This window comes from Arvicola amphibius, chromosome 13 (assembly GCF_903992535.2).
Source record: "Arvicola amphibius chromosome 13, mArvAmp1.2, whole genome shotgun sequence".
Classification (NCBI taxonomy): Eukaryota; Metazoa; Chordata; class Mammalia; order Rodentia; family Cricetidae; genus Arvicola; species Arvicola amphibius.
Genome location: NC_052059.1, coordinates 14,897,511 through 14,924,814, shown reverse-complemented (window position 1 = coordinate 14,924,814; position 27,304 = coordinate 14,897,511). Strand labels below are relative to the sequence as shown.

The window sequence follows — 27,304 nt, the reverse complement described above, 5'->3', positions numbered from 1 at the left end:
TTATTCAAGAAACCCGAGACTGCACACTGGAGTCTCCCCTCAGTATAAACTTCCCACCTCTTTTGTTTTACTTGTTTTTGAACATAAAAAAAACCCAAAAAACCCAAAACAAAACAAAACCTGCATCAACCCTCTGAAGACTGAGTCTAGCCTCGCTCTGTGCATTGGAGGCCAGCCTGGTCTTCATCACTATGAATGGTTCCAGGCTGGCTAAGGATACTTCGTGAGGTCTCCAAAGCAAACAAACATCCAGGATGGGTGGGTGACTCATGTCTTTAATCTCAGCACTTTGGAGGCAGAGACAGACAGATCTCTGAATTCAAGGTTAGCCATCTCTACAGAGTGAGGTCCAGGACAGCCAGGGCTACACAGAGAAACCTGTCTTGAATAATAAAACAGAAACAAAATTAAAGAGTCTATTATTATCAGCAGGCCTATGAGTAGAACCATAGTCTATCTCTGAAATAGTTTAAAAACTGTAAGAATTAATTATAATTTCTTTGTGGATTTTATAGTTAGACTATCTCAAATATATCAATAGCTGACATTTTTTCAGATGTAAATCTTTGATAATCTTCAATTGTTCTATGATTATTCATTTATGTATATCGCCTCTCCTTTAAAGATAATTTTTTACATGTATATGGGTGAGAGGAGAGAAGGAAGAGTCATGTACGCATGAGTGCAGTGCCCGAAGGAGTCAGAAGAGGGCTTCAGGTCCAGGTACAGGAGGTTGTGGGTCTGCTGTTGTGGGTGCTTAGACCCAAAAGCAACACGTGTTCTTAATCATTGAGCTGTGTTTTCAGTTCTTCTTGAATAAATATTAATTCTATTTTCCTAGAAAAGGGTGTGTTTAAATCCAGATTTCCAGACGTGTGTGTGTGTGTGTGTGTGTGTGTGTGTGTGTGGTGTGGTGTGTGTGTGTGTAGGTGAGAGGATCATCAACAACGTTGTCCTCTCACCTTTCTTTGGGTTCTGGGGCTTTACCTGCTAAGCTCTCACCAGTTCCAAATTGGTAATTAAAAAAAAAACCCAACTAAGAAAAAGTCTTTACAGGTAACATCAGTGGCTTCATCTTATGCTTAAAGCAAAGTGAGTGAAGTCACCCTAAAATCTCTCATGTATTATAAAAGATTGTTGAAGTCCTTGAAGGAATGTTTCTGAAGGGACTATGGTCTTTTTCCTTTCACGAGTTCAATTAATATGCATGAGATATGCCAGACACTGCTCAAAAAAATGAATCCATGGACTACACCAGGCTGGGCTGGGGAGTTTCTTCTTTATTCTCTGCATCAGAAGGGCGCTAACCGAGGTGCCTCGCTTATTTCCTTTATCTTCTTTCTTGTCAATGTATTGAGTACGTCCATATAGCTGTTCAAATCTTGGACAAAGGCTGGAGAAATTGATGTGGGATGCCCCTCTGTGTACTGTGAATATGTTTTATTGCCATTGGTTAATAAGGAAGCTGATTTGGCCAGTAGCCAGGCAGAATCGAGCCAGGCTGGAAATCCAAGCAAAAGAAAAAGAGGAAAGGAAAACGTGACAAGATATGGCTCAGTGGGTGAAGTGCTTGCTGCACAGGTGTGAGGACCCGAGTTGTTTTTTTTTTTTTTTTAGTTTTTCGAGACAGGGTTTCCCTGTAGTTTCTAGAGCCTGTCCTGGAGCTAGCTCTTGTAGACCAGGCTGGCCTCGAACTCAGAGATCCGCCTGCCTCTGCCTCCCGAGTGCTGGGATTAAAGGCGTGCGCCACCACAGCCCGGCAGGACCCGAGTTTTGATCCACAGCACTGCCCTCACAGATTGGCTGGGTCACTCGTCTCTAGCCCCAGGCCTAGGGTGGGAGGAGACGGATGGATCCTGTCCTGCCTTGCCCTTCTACTTGAAACTTCGAATTCCAGTCTTAAGAAGAGACTCTGGCTCAAAAAAATAAGGTGGAGAAGGGACTGGAAATGAGCAGCAGCATTGGCCTCGAGGTGTGCCAGTATGGACACACAGACAGACAGATGCATGCATGCACATGCACGTGCACACCAGTGCAATACTTTTTAAATCTTGGATAATCCACAAAGTATCAAAAAAGGAAATTACAAAAAAATACTATTCGTGTCAGGTGGTGGCGGCACATGCCTTTAATCCCAGCACTCAGGAGGCAGAGGCAGGTGGATTTCTGAGTTCGAGGCCAGCCTAGTCTACAAGAGCTAATTTCAGGACAGTCTTCAAAGGAACACAGAGAAGCCCTGTCTCGGAAATATATATATATATATATATATATATATATATATATATATATATATATGTGTGTGTGTGTGTGTGTGTGTGTGTGTGTGTATGTGTGTGTGTATGTATGTATGTGTATGTGTATGTATATGTATATGTATGTATGTTTATATATGTATCTATATATCGCAAAAAAAGGAAATTACTTAACTATTAAATCATTAACCCAATTAGGTAGAGCCCTTAGCATGAACAAAATGCTATATTGGGACTGCTGAGAAATAAAACAAACAAGAAATAAAACAAATGGTGTCTCTGCCATTTGTAGATTTAGCAGTCTGCCTAAGAAAATTTGCTTGGCACTAGTGCCAATAAAAGTCAAGATATAAAAGGGATAGAAAACACGTGTGTGTTGTGAGCACCCTCACCACAATCCCAGCCCATTTCCTGCACAATCTGTTCATCCTAGGCATTGTTTGGCTAAAGAAAGGTGATCCTGAAGAGTTGGTAACAGAACTAGGGGAAACACGGATATACAATATTAGGCACACTGTGATACTTCTTTTTCCTTTGCATATTATTTTTATTTTTCTTGTGCATTTTTTGCCAGTATCTATGCATGCACCCTACATACATGTATGGTGCATAAAGAGGTCAGAAGAAGGATACCCTGGAAATGGAATTACAAATGTTTGTAAACCACCATGTGGCTGCTGGAAAGGGAAATGGGGTCCCTGGCCAAAGCAGCCAGTGCTCTTAAGTCACCTCTCCAGCCCTTGAATTTGCTTTTTGTTTTCTTTTTTCTTTCTTTCTTTCTTTCTTTCTTTCTTTCTTTCTTCTTTCTGTCTGTCTGTCTGTCTTCCTTCCTTCCTTCCTTTTTTTTTTTTTTGAGGAAAATGTAGTTGCTGGGGATTGATTTCAGAGCTTTGCACCTCAAGCTCATGTTCTACCTACAGCTGAGCAACACCCAGAGCCTGATATGACCTGTGATAAAGTACACACAAGAGCTAAAATATGAACATGGGTAAAAGGTAAAAGGATCAATATACCTCAAGTTGAAAAGCAGATGATAAATTTAAACAATTACTGTCAAATAATCCTTCTGTCCACATCTGTACACTGTGAAGATGTGTTGCTCTCACTGTCAATAAAAAGTTGACTGGCCAATGTCTAGGTAGGATTTTCATGGCACAGAGAATGCTGAGGGGAAGAGGAGCAGAGTCAGAGGAGACTATGAGATGCAGAGTGGGCAGGGTGGGAAATATGTGCATGAGGTAGAGGAGCCTGGGACAGCACATAGATTAAGAGAAATAAGTTATTTAAGTTATCAGAGCTAGCTGAAAATGAGCCTAAGCCATCGGTTGAGCATTTCTAACAAATATTAAGTCTCTTTGTGGGTGCTGGGCGGTGGTGAAGCACGTCTTTAATCCCAGCACTTGGGAGGCAGAGGCAGGTGGATCACGTGAGTTCAAGACCAGCTGGGTCTACAGAGTGAGTTCCAGGACAGTCAGGGCTACACAGAGAAACTCTGTCTCGAAAAAAAACTTTTAAAAAGTCTCCATGTGGTTATTTGGGGAGTGGTTGGTGGGACGTAGCTGATTGGTTGTCTAGACAGAAAAGTCTGCCTACAAATAACAACAAGAGTACAGGCAAAGGGGCCGAAGTGATGGCCCCGTTTGCGGAGGACTCACTGCTGCTCTTTCGGAGGACTTGGATTTGGTTCACAGTCTGTACATGATGGCTCATAGCTATGTGTAACTCTAATTCCGGAATATTCACCAGACATGCAAACGATACACACGCATACATGCAGACAAAACACTCATACACATACAAACAAGCAAACAAACCTAAATAAAAACATAAAATAAGGTTGGAAAAGAGAAAAGAAATGGGCTAAAACTGAAATAACCTGCACAAGGTGTGTATAATACCGAACTGTGAGCATCCTATCACGGAGAGAGCCCGGGCTCACAGACTCCACGCCTCCTTGAGGATTTACAGCAGTTAATGGCTGCTGAGGGAAGGAGACACATCTTCAAAATTGTAGCTACTGGTAAATTATCCAAGTTCCTAGAAATAACCTCTCACCCATGCTGCATAAGAAATGCTAATAAAACTGCTTTAAAGAAGGAGGGGACAAGAAGTGGGAGAAAGAGAAACACAGAGTAGAATGGGAAGGGACCGTTTAGAAAGAGGAAGGGGTCGGTGGGAGGAAGGCAGAAGAGCATGAGAAGAATGGGGACATCATCAAAGCACATTATGTACTTGTAGAGAATGTCACATGAAACCTATATGTACGATTAATATATATTAATAGAAAGAGTAGAGTTTTTCACAAAAAGGAATAACAGATAGCTGTAGTTGTACTTCAGTGATAGAATGCTCACCTCATATGTATAAGGCTTTATAGGTTTAATCAAAACACAAATAGAATAAGGGAGGTGGGGGATAAATGTGTGCGTGTACTAGTGGGAAATCGGATGTGTGTCAAAGGTAATCTGGCCCTGTGAGATGCTAAGGAAGTCGGTTGCAGCCTGGCTGAGGAAACGGGAAAGGTCTCTTCCAGAAAAGGGAGAGTCACGTAGGAGTTTAAAGGTATCCAGCTGAACGCGAAACACCAAGAAGAGAAGGGTCTGGATAACAGCTGAGAAATGTTGCCCCAGGAAGTGACGGGCAGGAAGGATCGACGGAGCAGCTGCGTTTCGAGGGGTCAGCTTGTGGAGCACATGGACTCCTTGGGGAGAACCCTGTGCAGCCAAGTCTCAAATATCAGCTCTGAGTCTGAGGAAGAAAGCTTGCAGAAACCCTCTGTGGGAATGGAGAGGCTCCGTCCCTTTCCAGGTCAGATCTCCAAATGACCGCGGTGTTAGAGAACTGGGAGAAACGTCTAAGCCTTGCTTACGCAGGAGAAAGAGATGGGAGGATATGGTTTCTTTCTCACAGACCCTAGGAAATCTTTAACTGAGACCCCTATCTGACCCATAAGCTAAAGAAACACTCATTAATCATCTAATTATGAAAACTCTGGCTTCTAACTTGAACAAATTTATAAACTAGTTATGACAGCTTTTCAGGAGAAAAATACCTTTCTCCATCCTGTAAATTAAAGAACGGGGTCTTAAGTTATGGATATTTACAATGAGAAAAACTTGGAAATCATTCAAAAGCTTAACACAGAGGAAGAAATTAGTTGTGACTTTATAATTATTTGCATTTCAGATATGATATGTTTGTTCTTACAAGCAGATAAATTTAAAAACGGTATTTTTCTACCATAGGAATTTCTGAAGCTTCCGTTATTTACCCATCTCAGTGATTTGTGAGACACATTTTTATGCTCTTATTTTTTTAAGGCAAAAACAAAAAAAAAGTTGAGGAATTGTTATTCTTGGAAATAGTTCTGTTCACTAAAGGGTAGTGAGCTTTCTTAAAAAATGCTTAAACAAGTTCTTCCACTATATTTGGCTTCTGATTACATATTTTATACATTTTTTTTCAAGAAACATTAGTGACAGAATTCTTTTGGTTGTAAAAACAAACAAATAAACCAAAAACAGGTTCAAGGAACAATTTAAGTAATGTTCATGTTCTCTGTTCTTTGCAGGAAGGGTTGAAAGTTTTCCTAGCAAGTGCTGGCAAAAGTTTGTATAGGCTAATGGGAGGAAGTAGGACTTTCTCAACGGATGAAGAGAGGGGTGTCTGCTGTCCAACATCGACGAGTGGGGCAGCAGTGCCACACATGAAGGTTGGTTCTTCTCAACACTGCACCTTTACCCCGGACAACCTGTCATTAAACATGCACAGCCTCGTTCATGCTAGATCTATGCTCAGTCAAAGGCAGGTCAAGAAATTCTAAAGTTTATCTTAACAGATTAAGAAGTTGAGTGGGATAAGAAATGCCTTCCCATATCCCCCACCACCACCCATCTCCCACTTCCTCCCACCTGCTTCAGAGTTGCTGTGCTGCAGTTTAAATCGTGTCGGTATCTTATATAACAGTATGGAAGATCAATAAAGAGCTATTTGTGGAAATTCAACTCAAAACTCCCTTCTTAAGCAGAGTTTGTTTTGAGTGGGAACCTGAACCCTGAGGCTTTCCGTCAACCAGCTTTAACTGCATCGTGGATAGATCACATTAATGTCAGAGTAGCTTCATCACAAATACCCTTTACTATGGTCTGAAATATGTTCACATCCTTGAAAGAAAATATAATATTTCCATAAAAACAAATATTGTTGTAAGAGAATATGAAAAGTTCGTATGATTTTGGATCCAATATTACACCTTCAGAAATTACCAGGGTGGGGCATGGTAATACAAGGCTTTAATCCCAGCATTGGGGAGGCAGAGGCAGGTGGATTTCTGTGAGTTCCAGGTCAACCTGAACTACATAGTGAGACCCTGCTTTTATTTTTTTTTTTTAATATTTATTTAGTTAGTTAGTTTACAATATTCTGTGTGTATGCCTGCAGGCCAGAAGAGGGCACCAGACCTCATTACAGATGGTTGTGAGCCACCATGTGGTTGCTGGGAGTTGAACTCAGGACCTTTGGAAGAGCAGGCAGTGCTCTTAACCTTTGAGCCATCTCTCCAGTCCCCAGAGACCCTGCTTTTAAAAAGAAAGAAAGGGTGAAAGAAAAGAGAAAGAGAAAAAAAAAGGAACTCCCAGGCATCAGATTCTGGGGGTAGCATTATAGGAAAACCACGATTTTCTTAAAATGCTGTTTTAGAATTTCTACTGTTTCAAACTACTTATCTATATAAGGCCTTAGAACAAACAAACAAAAAATGATTTCAACCTAAACATTTGACAATAGACTATGGTTGAAGGTGTGAGAATCAAGTCACTAAGACAGGCAGTAAGAGATTTGAGAAAAAAATGGTTAAAAAAAAAAAAAAAAGGCCACTTCTCTTTCTTCTTAATGTGTTCGGTTGTTTGCCTGCATGGCTGTCTGTGTACCATGTGTGTGCAAAGAGGGCATCAGAGCCCCTGGAACTGGAGTTACAGATAGTTTTGAGCCATCAGGTGGATGCTGAGACTAGAACTCAGATTCTTGGAACGAGCAGCCAGGACTCTTAAACACTCAGCCCTCTCTCCAGCTCAAGGCCACTTTTCCTCACGGGGCAGGCAACATTTTTGTGCCATGCTAATGGATTTGCTACAGTTATTTAAATTAAACTAGTTAATTTATAAGCTCAAAACTATGCTTGGGGTAACGTGTTTTTAAAATAGAATTAAGTAAAGTTGAGCCAGTTCCTTCACTTCAGGAAGCCTCAAAACTCTTGGGGCGGCGGGTGATTTTGCAACTCCCCAAGAAAAGATAACGTAGCTTTGTTCAAATGTGCACAGACACTTTTCCAGAAAAGTGCTGGAATGAAGCTGGGGAATGGCAGTGACAACAGCAATCAACAGATAAATGAAGCCTAGCATGCTGGGCCAGGGAGATGACTCAGCAGTAAAAGCATTGAGCTGCCCACCTGAGTTCAATCCCCAGGATCCACGTGGTGGAAGAAGAGAACCAACTCCTGCAGGTTGTCCTCTGACCTCTACTTGCACATGCATGTGCACACACGCGCAGACACACACACATGCACACGCACACGCACACTGAGCATACCAACATCATGTGTACTATTTGGGAAGTTTTTAATTTTTCACATGGGTTCTGAAGATTTGAACTCAAGTCCTCATGCTTATACAGCATCTGCTCTTGCCCACTGAGCTGTCTACTCAGCCCCTTGATCAGCACTTTCTACACACACACACACACACACACACACACACACACACACGCTCGCGTGCGCGCGCATGTGTTTTAAAAATATCACATGTGTTAGATGTTATTATCCATAGTATTTAGTAGGAGAAACTAAAGGTGGCTCCCAATACCTCATTTACGGTGACACTTCCTCCCAGTTGTGTTCTATTTTTTCCCTAACTCAGTAATAATTAAATATATTTGTTTATAAATCTGTCACTAAAAGTTTAGAGTGTACTGTGTAACAAATTATGAATGTGCAAATGTTGTTACAGTAACACATTGTCTCTATAATAAATATAACAAAAATGAAAATATGATGAAATAGAATGGTAACTGTTTTAAAATAATTCTTGATGAGTTGTGCTACAAAAACACATGTTCTTTTTTTTTTTTTCCATTTTTCTTTTGAAGCAAAGTCTCACCGTGGAGCCCAGCCCTTAAACTCATGATTCTCCTGACTGCTCTGCCTTTGAAACACTGGAATTAAAGGGTTGTGCTGTTATACTTGGGCCACATTTGTTCTTCCTAAAGATATTACCAATGAATAGACTTAATTTTAATTCTAATCTAATGATTCGTTGGAGGAGGCCTCTTGTTTATTCCAGGCTGCTCAGCCCCAAAATAACCACACAAAAACTGATTAATTAAATCACTGCTTGGCCAATCACTATAGCATATTCCTAGCAACCTCTTACACATTAAATTAACCTATTTCTATTATTTTATATTTTACCACAAGACTCGTGGCCTACCAGCAAGGTTCCAGCTGACAGCTCACATCTTTCCCCTCTGGCAGCTCACTGACTCCGCCTTCTTTCTCCCAGCATTCAGTTTAGTTTTCCCCACCTAGCTCCACTCTTCCAAGCCATTGGCCTAAAGCAGCTTCTTTATTTATTAACCAGTAAAAGCAACACACATACATAAGGATTTTCCACACCATTTTGTGGTGCAGTGTTTTAAAAAGCTGATTCTAGGCTCAGCTCATATTGATAGTTAGATACCTTTAAGTCTTGGGATGAGGGAGAGGTGTCAAATACTATTAAGGCAATATTTTAGATGTGTTTCACATTGCTAATGATAGCAAATGGTTTCATAGTTCCGATAAACTTTCCAAGCCCCTAGCCCCTGATTCTCTCTCACATTGTTCTTTGCTCTTCATTTCAGATGCAGTTCCTTCATTTTCTTATGACTTACCTGGACTTAGGTCATGATGGTTAAGTATTCCAGTCATTGCTCAGCTGTGGGCGTGAGGTTAGGCCAGATGAAAGTTAGCTATGTATGCCCAAGCCAGAACATGTAACCCTAAAGCTCCAGTCTATGCTGTAAGCAAAACTCCCATGAGAGTGGTCGTGGCATTGACCAGAGGTGACACGGGTTCCGTCTGGTAGAGCAGAGCTCCCAAGCTGGTATTAGTGACGTCAGAGCTTGTATGCTTTCTAGAACACTGCATCAGTGAATACGTAGAATAAATAAATAAACTGGATGGTTTATTTTGTAGGAAATTACTCCCTTGGCAAAACAAACAATTATACCAATAAATGGAATGACTCAGACACGTCCTTGTTAGAGGCGTGCTCCCAGCTTGCACGTAGGATTCTCGCAAAGGCTCTGCCAACACAAATGATGCTCAGAGCGTCTGTGACAACCCCGCAATGTGATTGGTTCTTACTCCTTGTGGAGGAACTGGAGTGAAGACTAACTCAGTGAAGAGGGGGAGGGAAGTGGGCATCTGTCCTTTCCTTCCTAGCTACCTTCTTCAGGACCGAGTAAGGCACACCATAACTCTCATGATGTCATGTTTGGAGCAGTGACTCCTTCCTATTTGTCCCAGAACCTTATTTCACTTTGTTTTTCCCCCCATCGTAGTTAACACTTTCTTTTCAGCTATAGTTATATGGCATGAGAAACTCCTAAATTTTTTTTCTTTAAATTCAATATCTTGTGGTTTTATATTTGTAGAACAAACAAAGGTCAAGATTCCGCTGAAAGTGTAAGTGTATATATACATGTGTGTGTGTACACAAATATACATACACACACATACACACACACACACACATATGTGTATATATAATACATACACACAAACCATCCCAGCCAGTACTCCGGAGGTAGAGATAAATTTTAACATTTAGATTATTTCAAAATCCTGTCAACTTTTCTTCCTATTAATAATCGAAAAAGGAGTTGTGCAATAAAACTCTAAACTGGTACAAACAATCTTCAGTAAAATACCCCAATTTTCTTCTCTGCTCTTGAGTGATGCTTGTCAGGATGCTGGGTGGGCGGACTCTGGCGGTACTAGACAATGTGAAGGAGGAGGAGAGTGAGCCCACCCCTGGCTCTTGGAAGGCCCATCTGTGAAGGTCTGGGAGGGAAGGATTTGAATTCTGTGATTCTATAACAAGGGCTGAGCTCAGCCTTTTTGTGTGTCTAAACAAGAGATAAATTATTGTTAAGTTAAAACAGAATGTGGTGATTTAGCAAGGCTTTAATTGGATTAGGGCTATAAAAGTACCTTTTGCTACTAAAAAAAGGAGATTCAAAATTTGAAAATGGAGGTTATACAGCTCCGTATGGCAAAAGAGCAGTGTTTTGAAAGGTTGTCATCCTCACAATAGAAGCTGGTTTTATATTCCTAATGAGGCATGGGAGACAAAAATCTGTTCTTGAAACGTCCCGGCTCTCTCCAGTGTTCTCTATTTAATTAGAATCGCTCCCTATACTAATCTCCCCAGCTAGCAATCTAATAGCCATTAGCAGAATTTATTTACTGTTTAACCTGCTACTTAAAGCTTAGGCTTCATTCCAAGGCTTTAGGCAGGTAACCAAGAGGTTCGGCCTTTCAAGTAAAACCATGCCTCATCTTTTTAAATATGTGTATGAGAATTCCCTTGGAAGCAAAAAAAGAGAATAAATACATACATAAATTCACAGGAGACATTTGCGGGGAGAGGGGGCAAGTCAGGTGACTGAGAAGACAAGCAGATAACAATATACATACCTCAGTGAACCTGCAAATCTGTTGAACTGAGAAGTTTAAGCAGACCCATTTTTGCAGGGTCTGCTTAAGCTGTGTGAATCATAGAGTTTCATAGTCTATAAGGCAGGTAAATGAATGCAAAAACAAAAAAAAAAAACAGATCTGGCATACTCAAAAGGTTAGCCTTTTGTTCTTTCCCTACACTGGAAGAAAGAGCCCTCTGGGAGTTACAGTCACCGTCTGGTGTGTACGGCGACGACAATACTTGAGACCAGGCCCTTTATCTAGGAAAACAGCTTTGGACCAAGGGATCTGGAGGCTGTGCTGCATCACAGCAGCAGATGGACTCTCGTACCTGGAGCACAAGTGGAGACAGTGCTCTGGAAAAGGACGCACTCTGAAAGATCAGGGGAGCAGGTTGAGGTATCCACATGTGGACAATAACAACCGACTTTCAAGATAACCAGTGCAGCCTGGAGAGATCGCCACTCATCCCAGCAGGCCAGGATGGCAGCCCCAGGTGACACAATCACCTCCCACTTCTTACAGGTCTTGTAGTATCCTGAGCTTGAAAACTAAGGGTTCATTACCTGAGCCTCTGGGTCAGAAATCACATCTAAGACCATAGCAGTAACTAGCTTAGAACTTGGGAGTTCACTATTATAACTTCAGAGTATTCCTTAGGCAACCCTGCATAAAGTTCTATTAAAGTTCAATAAAGCATAAAATTTAGTTTTGTGTCTTTTATACTCACAATTCTTTTTTCTATTTTCACATCTACTCAATCGGACTAACTAGAAAAGAATTACATCATTTCTTGATATAATAATGAAATAAAATATAATCAGGCAAAACTAACACATTGGAATTGGACAAAAACAACAAACAGAAGGGAAAGATAGCAAGACAAGGCACAAGAAACAGAGACCCACTTTTTCAAACACTCAGGAATCCTATAAAAATACTTAACTGGAAGTCATAGTACATCAGTGCCCTGCTCAGCCCTCATCCAAGAAGCCGCCTCCCGCAGCTGCTGGGAATAAAGGTAAAGACCCACAGCCACCCGATATGCACAGCGTGAGAGACCTTGGAATGCTCAGCTAGGAACAGCAAATTCCTGCCTTCAGGGTTTAGGGAGCCCCGCAGAAGAGAACACAGAAGGAGGATAGTCAGAGGGGATGGACAACACTAAGAAAACAATACCCTTTTAAATGAACATGAGCAAAGCTCATATGGAGTCCGAGGCAGCACGCATAGGGCCTGCACCAGGTCCTTTGTTTATACATCCATCACTTCTAAGATTAGCATGTTCATGTCCTTTCTCAGTTCTGGTTCATTAAAAGAAAGCACACACAGGGCGCATGAAAGAGATACTCATGGCGTTCCCTTTAAATACGTTTCCAAATTACATAGTGAATCTATAAAATACGAAGGTCCTGTGTAGTCAGAAGCCGTAGGATGAGACCTGTTTCCGTTGAAGGAATAGCATTGGTAGGAATGACAGTTACAACAGCAAAGTAGCACTAGAGTTTGTGTAGATAGCGTGGAACGGCCTCAGTTAAGGAGCTACTTACTGCCCGTGGGTGAAGCTGCCGGAGCAGAAGCATCATCAGTGCAGAATGCAGATGCCGGAGCAGAAGCATCATCAGTGCAGAATGCCTTCAGATGTGTTGCTTGGAAGCATCGGTGAGAAGAATCATGAGTGACGCCATAAGCACGGAACTTGGAACTAAGGGGCCAAGTCTGAAACTGGCTGAAGCCACAGCCTCCACTTTCTAGGGCTGTTTAAGAGTACGCTCTTGTGCCACAGATCCGAGGCGCATGCTAGAGGGGAGGATAAAATACCTCTTTCAGGGGGTTTTAAGAAGCAATGCAAAAAAGACAGTAGCAACAGAGCAGAGTTTTAATTATGAAGCAACCCACAGGGTTAAAACAGTTTTAATCCCTTCTTTATGTGAGAGTAAATTGATGCTCAGAGACGTTAAGTAATCACACCACAGGCCGTTCAGTCAGGAAATGGTGGCGCCGGGAGGAGATGCTATCTTTTACGTTGCAAAGTCAGTGATTTGGGCTGTTTATATTGCAACAAGATTAATTTTTTGTGTTTTCCTATTAAAGCTTCCACGAGGTAGCTTAAGACAACAAAATTATTCTTTTAGAAATTTATAGAAGTGGATGTACTGATGAAAGTATCAGTTTTCATAATAGAAGTATAGATTCTATAAGCTTTAATATGACTTACTGTTTAATACAGGAAATTTAATATCTCAACTGTTGAAATCCCATACAGTTGTCATCAGACAATTAATTTATAATACAATGGCAAACCCCTAAAGACAGGGCAAATAAAATGTAGTGTAGCTAGCTGTTCTAAGTATTATTACATGATTCCTTGGCTTCTTGCCGCAGCTGGCTAATTTTTTTTTTAATGATTTCTTCATTTTTATTTTGTGTACATTGTTGTTTTGCCTGCATGTATGTCTGTGTGAGGATGTTGAATGCCCTGGAACTGGAGTTACACACAGTAGTTAGTGCTGGAATTGAACCCAGGTCCTCCGCAAAAGCAGTGAGTGCTCCTAACTGCTGAGTCATCTCTCCAGCCCAACTGCTAGCTAATTTTATCTGACAAGTGGAATGGGTCACAGCACTCATAGAACATTCTGGATGTTTCTACAAGAATGAAGTACGATTAATATATTTAAATTGGTAAACATTTTATAATGCAGATTGCCCACTATAGTGTAGGTGGGCCCTATTTAATCAATCAAATGCTGTAAAGGAATAAAGATTGTGCTCCTCTGAGCAAATAAGAAGGAATTCTGGGTCTTAAATTGGTATATTGGCTCTTCCTGGGTCTCCAGCCATCCAGTCTCTTCGGCAGATTTTGAATCTGCTAGACTCTCTATATATCATCACAAGAACCAATTTCTGAAAATCAAATCACTCTCTCACTCCCTCAAACACAGCACTGCCCAGCTCCAGGCTGTGCTGATCCAAATCTGCAGATCAACTACAGGTGACTACAGCGCAGGGGAAACTTAGGGAATGTGCCCCCCCCCCCCCCCCCGTTTTCCCTTTTATGTTTAAAAGTGGATCAGATTTTTGAACTTTGTGTCTGCCTTCCCAGTGCATGCAGATCCATGTGTTGCGGGCTATTCAAACATTCTCCCACAGGGAAGGGGTTAAGAAGGAAACCTGTTGTTGGCTAGATTTCACTGCCATACAGTGTTCAAACGAATTCTAACTCGTCATTTAATTTATATCAGCAAAGAACACTAGTCCACACTTCTTGATTTTTGTTTGTTTGTTTGCATGTTTTTGTTTGGTTTCCTTGAGTCTGTAGCCCAGGGTGGCCTGGAACTGATGATCCTCTTGCCTCTGTCTCCCGAGTGATGTGAATACAGGCATGAGCCACCATTCCTGGCTCTTTCGCTAAGCTTCCAATTGAAATCATTAAATGGGTATAGAGTACTGATAGCCTAGGAGGAGAAAGTTAAGGATCTTGTATCTAAGAAAAAGGAATACATAAAAAAATGACAGCTGACCAATCTAGAGAATGGCTGTAATGTGGCCAGTGAAACTCCATTTATTCAGGTAACATTTAGGGAGCATCTAATGTCTGCCAGGCATTTGATATTGAGAAGTCTTCGTCCCTTCCTTAAAACTCTCACAATCAGATAAGGCAGATGAGCAATTCCTGCTACTCTAAATCATTACTCCTTAGTGATCAGTTAAATGATTCAGACTAGTCACTTTTTCAGATCTTTGCTTTCTTAGGCACTGTCGGTATCTTCTCTTTCATCGAACCCATTCATCAAATGCTAAATATCAACTCTGCGCCAGATGATGGGCCTAATCTAGAGAATCAAAATGTAAACCGAATACAAAAGGTTTAATCGTGAAAAAGACACTTAATAAATAATCACACCGAAAACCGATGCACGATGTATGCTTTGATATAGAAAGACCGAGCAACAGGACAGCAAACCATCAGGAGACCTCACGTCTACTAGGAGTTCCTAGGGGCTGTGGATATGTTTCATTGCTTGCCTAGTACATGCAACGCCCTGAGCTCAGTCCCTGGTGTGACACACACACACACACACACACACACACACACACACGCGGGCGCGGGGGAGTCTTGTCAGAGCAGAGACAGCTTAAAGGATGAACAAACATTTTCCAGGTGAACGCATAGGGAGGTGATGGGGGAAAACTCCGCTTAAAGGTACAGTGGTCACGAAGGATGTGTGTAGGAAGGAGGAGACTGGATGACACCAGGAAGAGAGGCAGGAATGACGCCGGGGACAGGTGTTGAGTCTAGCTGGGCAGTGGTGGCACGGTGCATGCCTTTAATCTCAGCTCTCCGGAGGCAGAGGCAGGCGAATCTCTGTGAGTTCAAGGCCAGCCTTGTCTACAAGAGCTACTTCCAGGACAGGCTCCAAAGCTACACAGAGAAACCCTGTCTCGAAAAACAAAACAAAACGAAAATAATAAAATAAATAAAAGAAATCAGAAAGAAAGAAAAGAAAAGAAAAAGACCTTGTCTGTCAAGACTCTTCCCAGAAATGGACCACTGCTCTGAAAATAAAGGAATATATCGAATACGTTTTGAACTCCCAGGTTGATTGTTACAGTAAAGTGCAGGCCTTTTAGTTCCTTGGAAGAGAGGCTGTCCCTCCCTTCCCAGTGCTCTTTCATTTCTCCCTTAGATGAATAAACCACCTAGCTGGCCTGGCCCCTCCATCTGCTGAACAGGATTTTGTTTAATTTTTACTTGTCTTTTCCCAAGATCACTATCTGCTCCTCAAGTCCCAAGCAAATTTTATCTTTTTTCAATATCTTTGTTGCCCATGCCAGCTTTTCTCAGAATATCTAAAATGACTCTTTTTTGTTTGTTTTTGTTTTTTGAGACAGGGTTTCTCTGTGTAGCCCTGGCTGTCCTGGAACTAGTTTTGTATGCACCTTGAACTAACAGATCCATATGCCTCTGCCTCCTCAGTGCTGGGATTAAAGGCCTGGGCCATCACAGACCAAGTCTCTTATTTTTGAACATCTGAAACACAACAGAAGTCTGGAGAGAGAATTCAGTAGTTAAACATACTTGCCGTTCTTGTGGAGGCCCAAGGTTCACAATGGCCCATAACTACAGTGCCAAGCAATCCAACTGTCTTCGAATGTTAGAGGAACCAAGCATGTGTGTCGTATACTTACACACATGCAGGCAAAACACCCATACACATAAGATCAAATAAATTCATTTAAAATACAATGGATTGTAAGAGACACTATTACCATGAACCACGAAGAAAGTAAAAGCATTGCTGAGAAATCTGTGCACAAATCTCTTAGTTCTCTCTATGTAGCCCTGAATGACCTGGAACTTGTTTGTGTAGACCAGGCTGGTCTTCAACTCCCATGGATTCATTTGCTTCTGCCCCCCAAGTGCTGGGATTAAAGGCATGTGCCACCATGCTGGAATTTTCTTAGTTCTTATAAAACGGTTGTTTTTCTGTTTGTTTTACATGAGAATTGGATTGCAATAATTTCTCCAATAACTATTTTTCCTGTGGAATTTAAGCCGAATAAAATATTCTTGATTTTAGAATACTAACAGCAGTTAAATTTAAAACTGCATACCTGCTCAATGAAGGCAGGACATTATGATTAAGTTCACGCACTGTAGACAGGATCAAGCTGCTATGGTTACTCTGTCACCAATGGCAACTGTAAAGCGCCTGTGACTGTAAAACATACTCTAACTTTAGAAATAAATAAATGAAGGTGATAGAACTGGATAATCCTTTTTATATGAACAATACCCCCGACTCTACTATGTTATTTCTTTAACAACTGCTATTTCTATTTTGCTATATGTCCTTATTCATACTTTTAGAAACCACTAGTATACTTTTATTCTTCGTTGAATGCATTCATTCATCGGCGTTCATTAAGCATCTACAGAGATATGATATGTATGAGGTTCTGCTCCCACAAACCATCGCCAATATAACCTACCTCCTCCCACCCGCAAAACCACAGATTGATGATACCATCGAAAACTCACTTGGGAAGTTATTAATTAAAGATCCAACTCCTGGCACTGCGAATGAATTCCTAAAATTCTCTTCCTGGCAGAATTCTCAAAGCAACTCTTGATAAAGCTAAAGTGTTGCTAACAAAGTTAACTGCAAAAAAAGTATGCACAAAGGCAGGTGGCACATGCCTGCAAGCTCAACGCTGGGAAGGCTGAGGCAGAACTGGTACACGTTTGAGACTGGACTTGTCTATGAATATACAGTTAGTTACGGGGCCAACCTGGATTACATACTGACCCCCTGCTTAAAAACCAACCAAACAACACAACACATGCACGCAAGCATGAATGCCTGTACGCACACATGCATGCATGCGTGCACACAGTGAACCACAGTAGCCAGATTTAAGGTTGGAGTTTCGTAAACATTCTTCGTAAACATTCTTTTGTAAACATTTTAATTTAAGAATTCCATATACTTGCAGCTGGAATGAAAATCTCAAAGAGATGGTCACAGTCTTCTCCACATATTGGAACTCTCATTCACCTGACAGCCTTCCTGGCCACGTCCTGGGGAGACAGGCAACAGAATCCCCACTATTCTCTCAGCTTTCTCTATAGCAGGGAGGATGACTTCAACTTGACTTAGCTGGTATGCAGGGCTAGGTAGTTCTTGGTTATTGGGAGAGGTCCTAGGTCTACTGCAGCCTGCTTGGCGTTGTCCCAAGCCTTTCCCTTTCTACTGCTGCCGGGAGTGAAATCCAAAAGTGTTCAAGATCTTGCCAAATGGGCCCTGAGAGGTGGGGTCAGACACGCAAGGAAGGAAGGGGAGAATGTGGTCAACCCTTTTCTAAGATTTAGTACCTCGGGTTTTAGATCATCAGCTTTGGACGTGCAGTAGACATTTCCCCCTCTCTCATCTGTGGTAACAGGATTTACAGCTCAAACACAAAAATAGGAGTGAGGTAAGAATTCAGTCAGTGACAGGGCCTTGTGCCCTGGGCCTGCAGGCTTTTTGGTTTTGCAGTACTGCGGACCCAACCCGAGGCCTCTCACATGCTAGGCAAGTGCTCCACACCTGAGCGACATCAGCTCTACCACTCTCCATGGAAAAGCGTTTCACTTAATGAGTGATACCAATTTTGTTGCAATTCCCATAGTAAAATCTTTCCTACGTATCTGCAGCCACAGCACAGATGTGTGGTGGAAACCAAGCCCACTGTGAGACTATATCCTTACTTCTTTCTTCCTGTGCTCTTACAACACAAGGCTTGTTAGAACTGCAGTTGCTAGCCTTCGCATCAGATTGCCTAGCCCTGATTCCTATGCAGTAGGCATTCAGAAATCAACTGACCAGGCTGTGGGCAGTAATTCCAGCCCTCCAGAGAGTTACACAGAACTAAGAATCTGAGACCAGTTTGGGGTGGAGTCTATGTCTCAATAAATGAAGGAATAAAATTGAACTGCCATGTGGTTTGCCTTCATCCATGTTGAATGAATGCTTTACTAATCAGCGCAATTCCTGCGTATCAGCAACTGTTTTGAGAAATAAACTGCAGATATGATAAAGCAATAAATGCCTCCATCCAGCCAAGCAAGAGGCCATAGCTCCATTCTAATTTCCTTTATTTCTAACAGGGAGTTATCAAAGACAGACTAAATCAATCAAAATATCCCCTGGCCATTGATAGATGTGTGAGCTCGCTCAAATACTTAACTGCTCCTTCTGTGAGCTACCACATTCCATCCCCATTATATTTTTGTCGGTGTCTGTGTCAGGCTACGTTGCAAGCGTCCCTTATGAAGCCCAGCTTAGCTTCACATTAGCAGTCTTCTTTCTGGGATTGCAGGCATGGTCACCATGGTAGAACTGTTGTGTGTGTGCGCGTGCGCGCCAGGTGTGTACACACATGTGCATACGTGTTCATGTGTGTCCACGCACCTGTGAGGTCTGAAGTGAAAGCTGAGTATCTTCCTTAATCACTCTTCCCCATACATACTGAGACAGACCTGACCTAGAGGTCCCATCTCTGCATCTCTGTTCAGGGATTACAGGTTGCAGCCACACCTTCCTTGCCTGACTTCTGGGTACCTGAATTACAGCCCCCAAGTGAGTGGGGCAAACACTATCTACTGAGCCCACCTCAGTCCTCTTGGTGTTTTTGGACCCCTAGTTAATAACTACTTATTCTGACCTGAGGCATAGTGCTATTGGTAAATATTTCCAGTATTCACAGGTGATGGAAGCAAGTTGGGGAGGCCTGGCTTCTGAGCCAGTTTGTAGGACTGTGTACCTCCAGCCTAATTGCTTTCTCTTTTGATGAATAGCCAAACCAGTGATGAAATACCTCAGAAGTGTATCTTCACCAGGATGACCACTGTTCAGCCAAACCAGGCAGACCTTGATACAATTCTGACCTGGCTTCCTCAATGGTGAGAAAAGATGCATTCCTCCAAGTCAAAATAGAATTTAATATGCTGTTAATCTTGATAGTCAATAGTCACTGACAAAATAACACAACTTCCTAATAACTGATTTTCCTACTTGTTTTGCTTGAGATAGGGTTTCCTGTGTGCTAGACTGGCTTTGAACTCAGTGTGTAGCCAAACTCTGAACTTCTGATCCTCCTGTCTCAACTACCGAGTGCCAAAATTATGAGTTTGTACACTCATAATGTCTCATTTGTGTTATTCTAGAGGTTGAAGCCAGGGCTTTTTGTAGGACACCAAGTACTCTGCCAGTTAAGTTACACCTCTTAAGATGTCCTTACTAAACAGTCCAAAATATCAGTAAGATTAAAAAATGTGGTTTTTGTGTGTATCTGGGTCTCTCTCACACACATTAAACACGCTATCCTGTGCTAGATCTTGAGTTCAAAACAAATGACTCTTTGATCTAGAATTTAATCATTATCAAAACTGACTTTCCACCCATGCTGTGGTCCTTTTGGGCACTTAGAAGAGAAGGCAAAGGGTCACTTGTGGCTATAACAACTGAAATCCCAAGTCCAGTAAACCTTTGATTACACACACAATAAATGACAGCCAGCCTACTTCTCAGCACTGTGCAGCGAACAAACTCCTTTATCTGACATCACCAATCCCTTAGGTACTCTAGAGCTGAGCAGTCCTTGGGACAGACATGTACTGGAGAAAGACGTTATGCCAACAGTTGGGTTTGGCTTGTTTCTTTCAGACAATCCCCAGAGCATGCTCCAACATGGCAGAAATTTGGCAAGGCCTTTAAATCTCCTCCTCAAAACACATAAATGAATGTTTCAAATAGCAACAGTCAAGTTGTCATTGGTAAGTGAATCTCAAAGGCAGAGTAGGCACAGGCTTATGAAAAATTTTAGGACAAAATATTTTGTGTAGCTGTCTCAAGACTTAGCAGTTATTTTTGCCTATATTGTTACTTTTCATCTATTATACCAAAATGTGGTCACTGAACCCACCAACTCACTGTATTTTACTGGGATCTTCAAGTGCCAATAGAAAACTGATACTTTGAGATTATTATGACTCCCTATCTGCTCCCAAGTGATTACATTTAACTCTTAGCAAAAAGAATGTTAGATCCAACTATTTTTAATCTACTAGTCATGAACATTTAATTTTCATATGCTAAGAATGAATTCTATACTGGCATATATAAATTCAACACTGAAGAGGTCAGTTAGAAACTCCTTGAGGAATCCAAGTTCCCTTTGTACTTTGAATTAATTCCACCAGTACTTAACCTATTTATGTATCAAGTCCTCTATTTGAAATTCAGCTATCATTTACTATCCAGTGAATATGTTTGCTATCAGAGTTCGTTAAAAGCATGCTCCACAAGAACCCAGTCCCTAGGTCAGCGGCCCCAGGCTGCAGAGAGCTTGCTGCTGTGGAATGGTGGCAGATGCAAATCTCGGGGCCATGTCAGAGATTCTGATTTGGTAATTAAAGTTTTTAATCTAACTTCAGTAACACTCGATGGCATCTGCTGCAACTTGCGTACAGAATACTCTGAAAACTGCTTACACAGGCCAAGAAAATTTCAACTTTCACAATTTTTTCTCTCCCCCAAAAAAGCTCGGTCTATGCATAAGGCATTATGATGAACAATGCTAATTAGTCAGAATTATTGCGCTTCACAGATCTTTTAAGACTACCATGAGTAAGAAACCTTGCTTCATTTTCCAACTTTCTAATTCTTCCTTAAATCACCAGTGAGACATTTAAGAACGCACATTAAACCCAGCATTCCATGAACGTTCAGTATCTCCAAGTTGAAGCTAAAAGTAAACAAGCAAGCTCTAAATTAATTGAATCTTGTGTTGTTTGGAGGAAGTTCAGAAGACTGAAGTTCCCCAGAGGTTAGGCAGCCATAGGGTTCCTTGAAAGCCCATTTTAAAAAACAAAACAGAAGACAGCTTGTCCTAAGACCTCTTCACACAAGAGAACAGGAAATAAGAGATTAAACTATAATGGCAGGTAAATAATTTCCTAGACTTCCGGGGATTCTTGGCAGCAAAATGCTATGCTTTTGGGAAAAAAAAAAAAAAATCACCAACCACAAAGTGACTAATATTTGTCAAGATGGGCTTGCAGCAGCTTGAGGTGTCTTTGTTCCCCAAGGTCAGCTCTGAGCACAGACTTTTTGCCATATGCACCTTTTACACGGGAGTTAATATTGAGTAACTTCCTATGTAATTTGATTCAGTAGGTCAGAGATAGAAAATGGCATACTTGGATTTGAATTACTTGACCAACGGGGTATGAAAAGTCCTTCCTACCGAATACCTGAATCCAAACAGCATTTTTTAATGTTTTTTTCCCCCAACACCAAGAATCTGGTGTGACGGTGATAAACTGCAGAATCTAAACCAAATATACACTAAAAAACCAGCCATGACCAGCTAAGTCAAGGAAACATTTGTTCCACTATAAGGATCCATCTGGGTATAGGTATGTTCCACGTTTGACACTCAGTACTTGAACAAACTTGTTCCTCTAGTTTTGAGGATCTTTGACGTTCATTTTTAATACTGTACGTTAGGAAAAAATTCTAACCATTAATCTTTTTTTGGAATGTCTTCTAAAGAAGCTCAAAATAACAGCACAGAAATGCCCTGTAGAACCAGGGCAAGCCAACAGGTCTGGAAAGAAACTGGGAATGGGCCCGCAAAGACAAAGGACGTTCTCATAAACATAAAGCAAGTCAGACTCTAACCCTCGGTTTTCTGTCTTGAAGCATCATCTCTGAAAGCCCCTGGACTCGCCTACTTTAAAGCAGCTGTTGTAAAGGGGCCTTGTCCAGAGAGGCAAACTATTGTAGAATGTCTTGACAGAAAACGTGGCTTCTTGCATTTGAAAGAAACAAAAAAAAAACAAACAAAAAAAAACAGGTAAAATAAGATAAAACAAGCTCAGTTTAATTTCAAACGTTAATATATTTTCTATTTTATATTGAACATATGCATCTGTAACCCCTCATTCGCAGCAACCGTCACATCCTCATAGAAGGGGCAAAATTTATGATGCCTCTTAAAATAAATATTCTTTTTTATAAAATAATAAAACTTCAAATAAATATTCTTTACACTAAACAATATGTTGAAAAAATTAGAAAATAAAGGTTGAATTTTACTGTAACTGTACAATATACATCAAGTCCAAAAGGAAGATCAGAGTCTTACAGCAAAGGCTTCCTGTAAGGCAAAATACAATCTAAAAACACACTGACTGATTCACATTCTTCCGAATGTACAACATATTAGTATAATATTTTGTGACTGTGCTATGGAGTACAGCACAACTTGTTTTTCACAGTTGCAAATATTATCATATATACAAAAATATAGCACATTATCTCTGGAGAAAACAATGGGGGTGGGGGAGTCATCTGCTAACTTACAAATTTTGCCAAGGACTACTCACAAACAAGAAACTTTGCCTAGGAGTGTCTGCTGCTTTAGCTTCTGCAGTATGTGGGTCACCAACTTCCACTGCCTCCCCTCAGAGCTCCATTAGCTGAGTTCTAGCAAGCATATCAGTTAAAATGGCACATGAACAAAAAAAAAGCATCTCACTGCAAACGACAAATACTCTATCCCTCTATTAACAGTGCCGAGATTACAGCTGTTTATTTAGTTGGTTGCATATGTGTGTTAAAAAAAAAGGTGGAGAAACAATCCTTATTACGGTAATATTCCTGATTAATAATGCTATGTTGGCTTTTCAAAGTTCCTGGGGGGGACAGTGGGAACTTTGCAGCAAACCGTGTTTGAGTTTTTACAACGGCATCCGGGCCTGTTCACGCGATCATAACACCCCTGGCAGAGTTTAAGGCAACCCTTGGCTGGAAGGTAACACCATAAACAAGGCAGAAAGAGAGACATGACACCCATCGCCGACCATCGAGTACAACAATGAGACTGGCTGCAAGAACACGGGTTGTCAGCACAATTGTCCTCATCATCGTTGGAGCAGTGATAGAAGAGACCTTTCACACAGCACACACAAGTCCCATAGTCAATGACGTTCTGGGCTGAGCAAAGGCACTGCTTGTCACAGATCCAGTCTGATGGCAGGGGCCTCGGGTAGGTGCATTCCTTACACTTGCACTTGCCACAGTCCTCACACCTGTAGGCGTGCAGACCCAAGTCTTCCTTGCTCAGTGGCTTAAGCTCACCAGGTTTGAGCTCAGACTTAGGCTGCACCCGGATTATCCCATCAGCAGCAAGCCCCGGGGAGAAGGAAGATCCTAACAGCCTCTGTTCTGAGGAGCTGCTGCTGGTACTTGTCCTTGTACTGCTCCGAGACCCTGAGCTGACGGTGCTGATGGACCTGGACAGAGGGGCCCTAGAAGAATGAACCTGCGAGGGCGGGAGCCTGGGAGGCTGGCGGTGCTCCGGCAGACCGTGGAGTCTTTCATGCTTGTGCTGAGTGGAGGAGCGAGGAACAGGCTTGAGCCCAGGTCTTGGGACCACGGTGGGCCCCTCTGTGTACTCATTGGTGTTTCGGATGGCTCTGATCTGATCCAGAGACAAGACGTGTACCTGCTGCATGAGGGCATCTCTGGGGTCCGGCTCCCCACGCTGCCTGCCACTGTCATGGGGCGCCTGCAGCAGAGGCTGCGACCCGCTGCCACTCTGAGCTCTGGCCTCCATCAGGTCTTGGCAGTGCGTTCACTCCAGCAGGCTTAGAACACATCTGAACTCCTGGGGAAACCAAGAGGAAAGAAAATGGTTTACACTCTTAAGACTTCCCACTCTCCACCCACCAGAGTTGACTCTTCACTTCCCACACGCCCCGGAGAAATGGGACTGGAAACGCACCAGCAAGGAGTGAGGCAGAAGAGCCAAATGGTCAGCGCAAGTACTCAAAAGTGAAAATCATGGCCGGACACTCACACTCCTGGAATCTCAAAATGTGCAGTGACACAAAGCTAATCTTTGTAGGGTCACTTAAGTAACAATCCTTTAATCAAATAAACACGCAATTTAGAAGGCTCAGGTTCGATGTAAAAACTGGAAGAAAGCAAACGCTGGGGCCTTGCAGGGAGTCCTACCAACATTTTCAGAGGCCAAACACCTTTCAGATTTCCAAACGGGTTTAAATTTGTCATGATCGTTCTTACATTCAACAGAAGTACCTACAACGGTCTCGCTTTAAGTCAGCTTTTTACGTCACGAAGCACGAGTTTAGTCTAGGCAGTTCCCAGCCTTTTCCCAACCCCATATGATATGAAAGTATATTCTGAGGACAATTAAGGTTACATTTTTAAATAAAGTAGTACAACGTTATAGAATTAAAAGAAGTCATTTCGATTCCCATTAGGTATCACAACAAACTCCTAACAGCAAAATATATTTCCCACAGCTCGAGAATTAAATATCCTACAGGCCTATAGTTCTAGCCTTTGATTCTCAATCCCAGTTACTCCTCCTGTTTCATAAAGAAAGCATGCAACAAAACAAAACACGTTATTTCCTCGTTTTGAAAAATACCCATCAACACAAAGCAGTAACAGCAGTAGGGAAAGCTTTAGAAATCCGTAGAGTCATGGCTGGAACCTGTCATTCTGTCAAGTAATCGCTTAAATTACAATCAGACTTAGTTTAAAAAGTACCACCCTCTCCCAAGCCCTCATGAAAATACGGAGGAAAATAAGCAAAAACGGACTTTTAATCCAACCTTTGCTTTTTTGGAAAAGGACAGCGAACAAGGCAGGTGACAAACGCCTCCTAATTCAGAACTAGGCAGAGCTGGAAACCGATCTGCTCACCTCCAACTGCCAGGTACACAAGGCTGTTCCTTGCTTTCACTCCGTTTATCGGCTCTATCTGCGCCCCCACAGTCCTAGCAGGTGGGACTCAGCCAGAAGCCCGGGGACTTTTCTCCGGGCCGACTGACGCTTCGAGGGGCCAGGCCGGCCCCTCCTGCGTGCAAACCCCAGAAACTCAGGCAGGCAGGGGGCGCGGGCGCCTCCGAAGGGGACGTGTAGTGAAATGCACGAGCACACTTTCCCCTCCTCCACCACCTCAGCTAAAATTTCCCCCAACCCGAGAGAACTGCCAGCCAGTCCCAAGTGGGGGGGGGGGGGGGAGAGGCCACTCCAACACGCCCACCCCTGCAGCAAGGTCACCACAAGGTGTTTCTGCGAAGGCCCTCAAAACGCCTGTCCCCACAAGTTTTCAAATCCGATGCCTGGAGGAAGGGAGCCAGGCCGGGACGCACAGCTGGCAGAGTCTATGCACCCACGCTCCCAAAGAAACTCCAACGTGCAATGACCGAAGCGAGCACTGTCTGCAATGTGCACACGCCTACCTCCTTTTAGATCAAGAAAAAGACATATTTCTTAAACCGAAAGAAAAAAGCTTTATCCAGAACCCACTGCACACGCCAGTCTTGCAGGACTCGGACCCCTGGGATTGGAAACTTTCCGAGAGGACTTGCCGTGGAAGTAGTAGCATCTTTCGGGTGGGGGAAAAAAAGTGATTTCTACCGCTCCCTGGCCGTCTCCCCCGCAGGCCCCCTCCACCCCTCTGCGCTCTCCCAGTTCCTCTCCCTCCCCCTCTGAGTGCTTTGAAACCCCCATTAAGAACAGTGTGTGAGTAGACTAAGGATTAGGGGAAAAGGACTTCAGCACTAGGGTGGGGCAAACCGACACAGAAACCCCTTTGTAAAAAACGCGTTAAGATTCCAAATCTTAAAAAACAGTAACACAAAGGAGGGAGGGAGGAAACTAGCCTTTTTCTTTCTTTTTTTTTTTTAAAGTCACCTACTTTCAGGTAATGGAAAACGATCGCGACCACTTGATAACTCTCTTCCTGTGCTAGGTCAGCCCAAGCGTCCAAAAGAAAAAAAGCATGACCCAGGCCGACCATGAAGAACGGAAAAAAGAGAAAGCCGCACTTCCGAACCGCAGAGACGCGGCGCCAGGCTGGGCGACGCTCCCACCCGCACCGGGCTAGACTTTCCACACCGGGCAGAGGCGGGGACTCCCTCCGCCTGGCAACCTACCCTCTGCTTGTCCGCCGGGTCTTCTGCCCCGGTGAGGTGAGGTGAGGTGAGAAACCCAGTACCCCAGCCCCACAGGGGCCCCCCGTCGCAGGATGGGCTTTCCTATAACTTGGCCTTATACCGAGAGGAGGAACAGGTTAGCAAATATTAGAGCCTGCAACAGCGACCAGGATAAACCAAGGTACTCAGCGACTAGATCGCCGCCAAGGCAGGGGTAGAAGCAGGAGGCAATGGAGCCGTCCTCCGCCCCGAACCCCTAAGGGAGAGCGGTGTCGCGGGGTGGAGGTCACTGCACGGATGCACCCTGCAGCCCGGCCGTGGCCGAACCCCTGTCCTAGGCGAAACGGATCCGCAAGACTGATTCCCGATCCTCCCGGGAAGCCTATGGGTTTAGGAGAGAAGAACCCTGACCCCGCTGGCGGCTGTCTGCGGTTCCAGGAGGGGGAAAGCCAAACGCTCCTCACCGTGATCGCGGCTCTGCACCAACCCCTCTCCCCTGTATTCTCTTCTTTTCTGCGTTGTGCAAATAAATCCAGTCCCGATGCAAACTTTTTCCTTCTTTCCGAACTCCGCTTCAGTCCAACTTCCAAGTAATCGGTGGGAGGAGAAAAACAACCACGGGAGAATTTGGAACCCAATCCTCCACCGTAGGAACCTTCCCGGATTTCGGGTAGAGAGATGACCTCTCTTCCAGAAGCGCACGCGGAGTATTTCCTTTTTTTTCCCCTTTTCTTTTTTTTTTTTTTTTTTTCTCAATGAACAAGAGGCCGAAGCGCCGGGATTGGCGAGTCT

General features: G+C 42.8%; 1 protein-coding gene across 1 annotated transcript; it reads right to left on the bottom strand.

Moving 5' to 3' along the window:
* Positions 1–22,398: 22,398 nt before the first annotated feature.
* Positions 22,399–27,237, bottom strand: Spry2 (sprouty RTK signaling antagonist 2). The gene is made up of 2 exons (XM_038310266.1): positions 26,977–27,237; positions 22,399–24,207 (listed from the first exon to the last, which is right to left on the bottom strand). Exon 2 carries the CDS (start codon positions 24,154–24,156, stop codon positions 23,212–23,214), a length of 945 nt encoding a protein of 314 aa, XP_038166194.1. The 5' UTR covers positions 24,157–24,207; positions 26,977–27,237; the 3' UTR covers positions 22,399–23,211.
* Between the last annotated feature and the right edge of the window lie 67 nt (positions 27,238–27,304).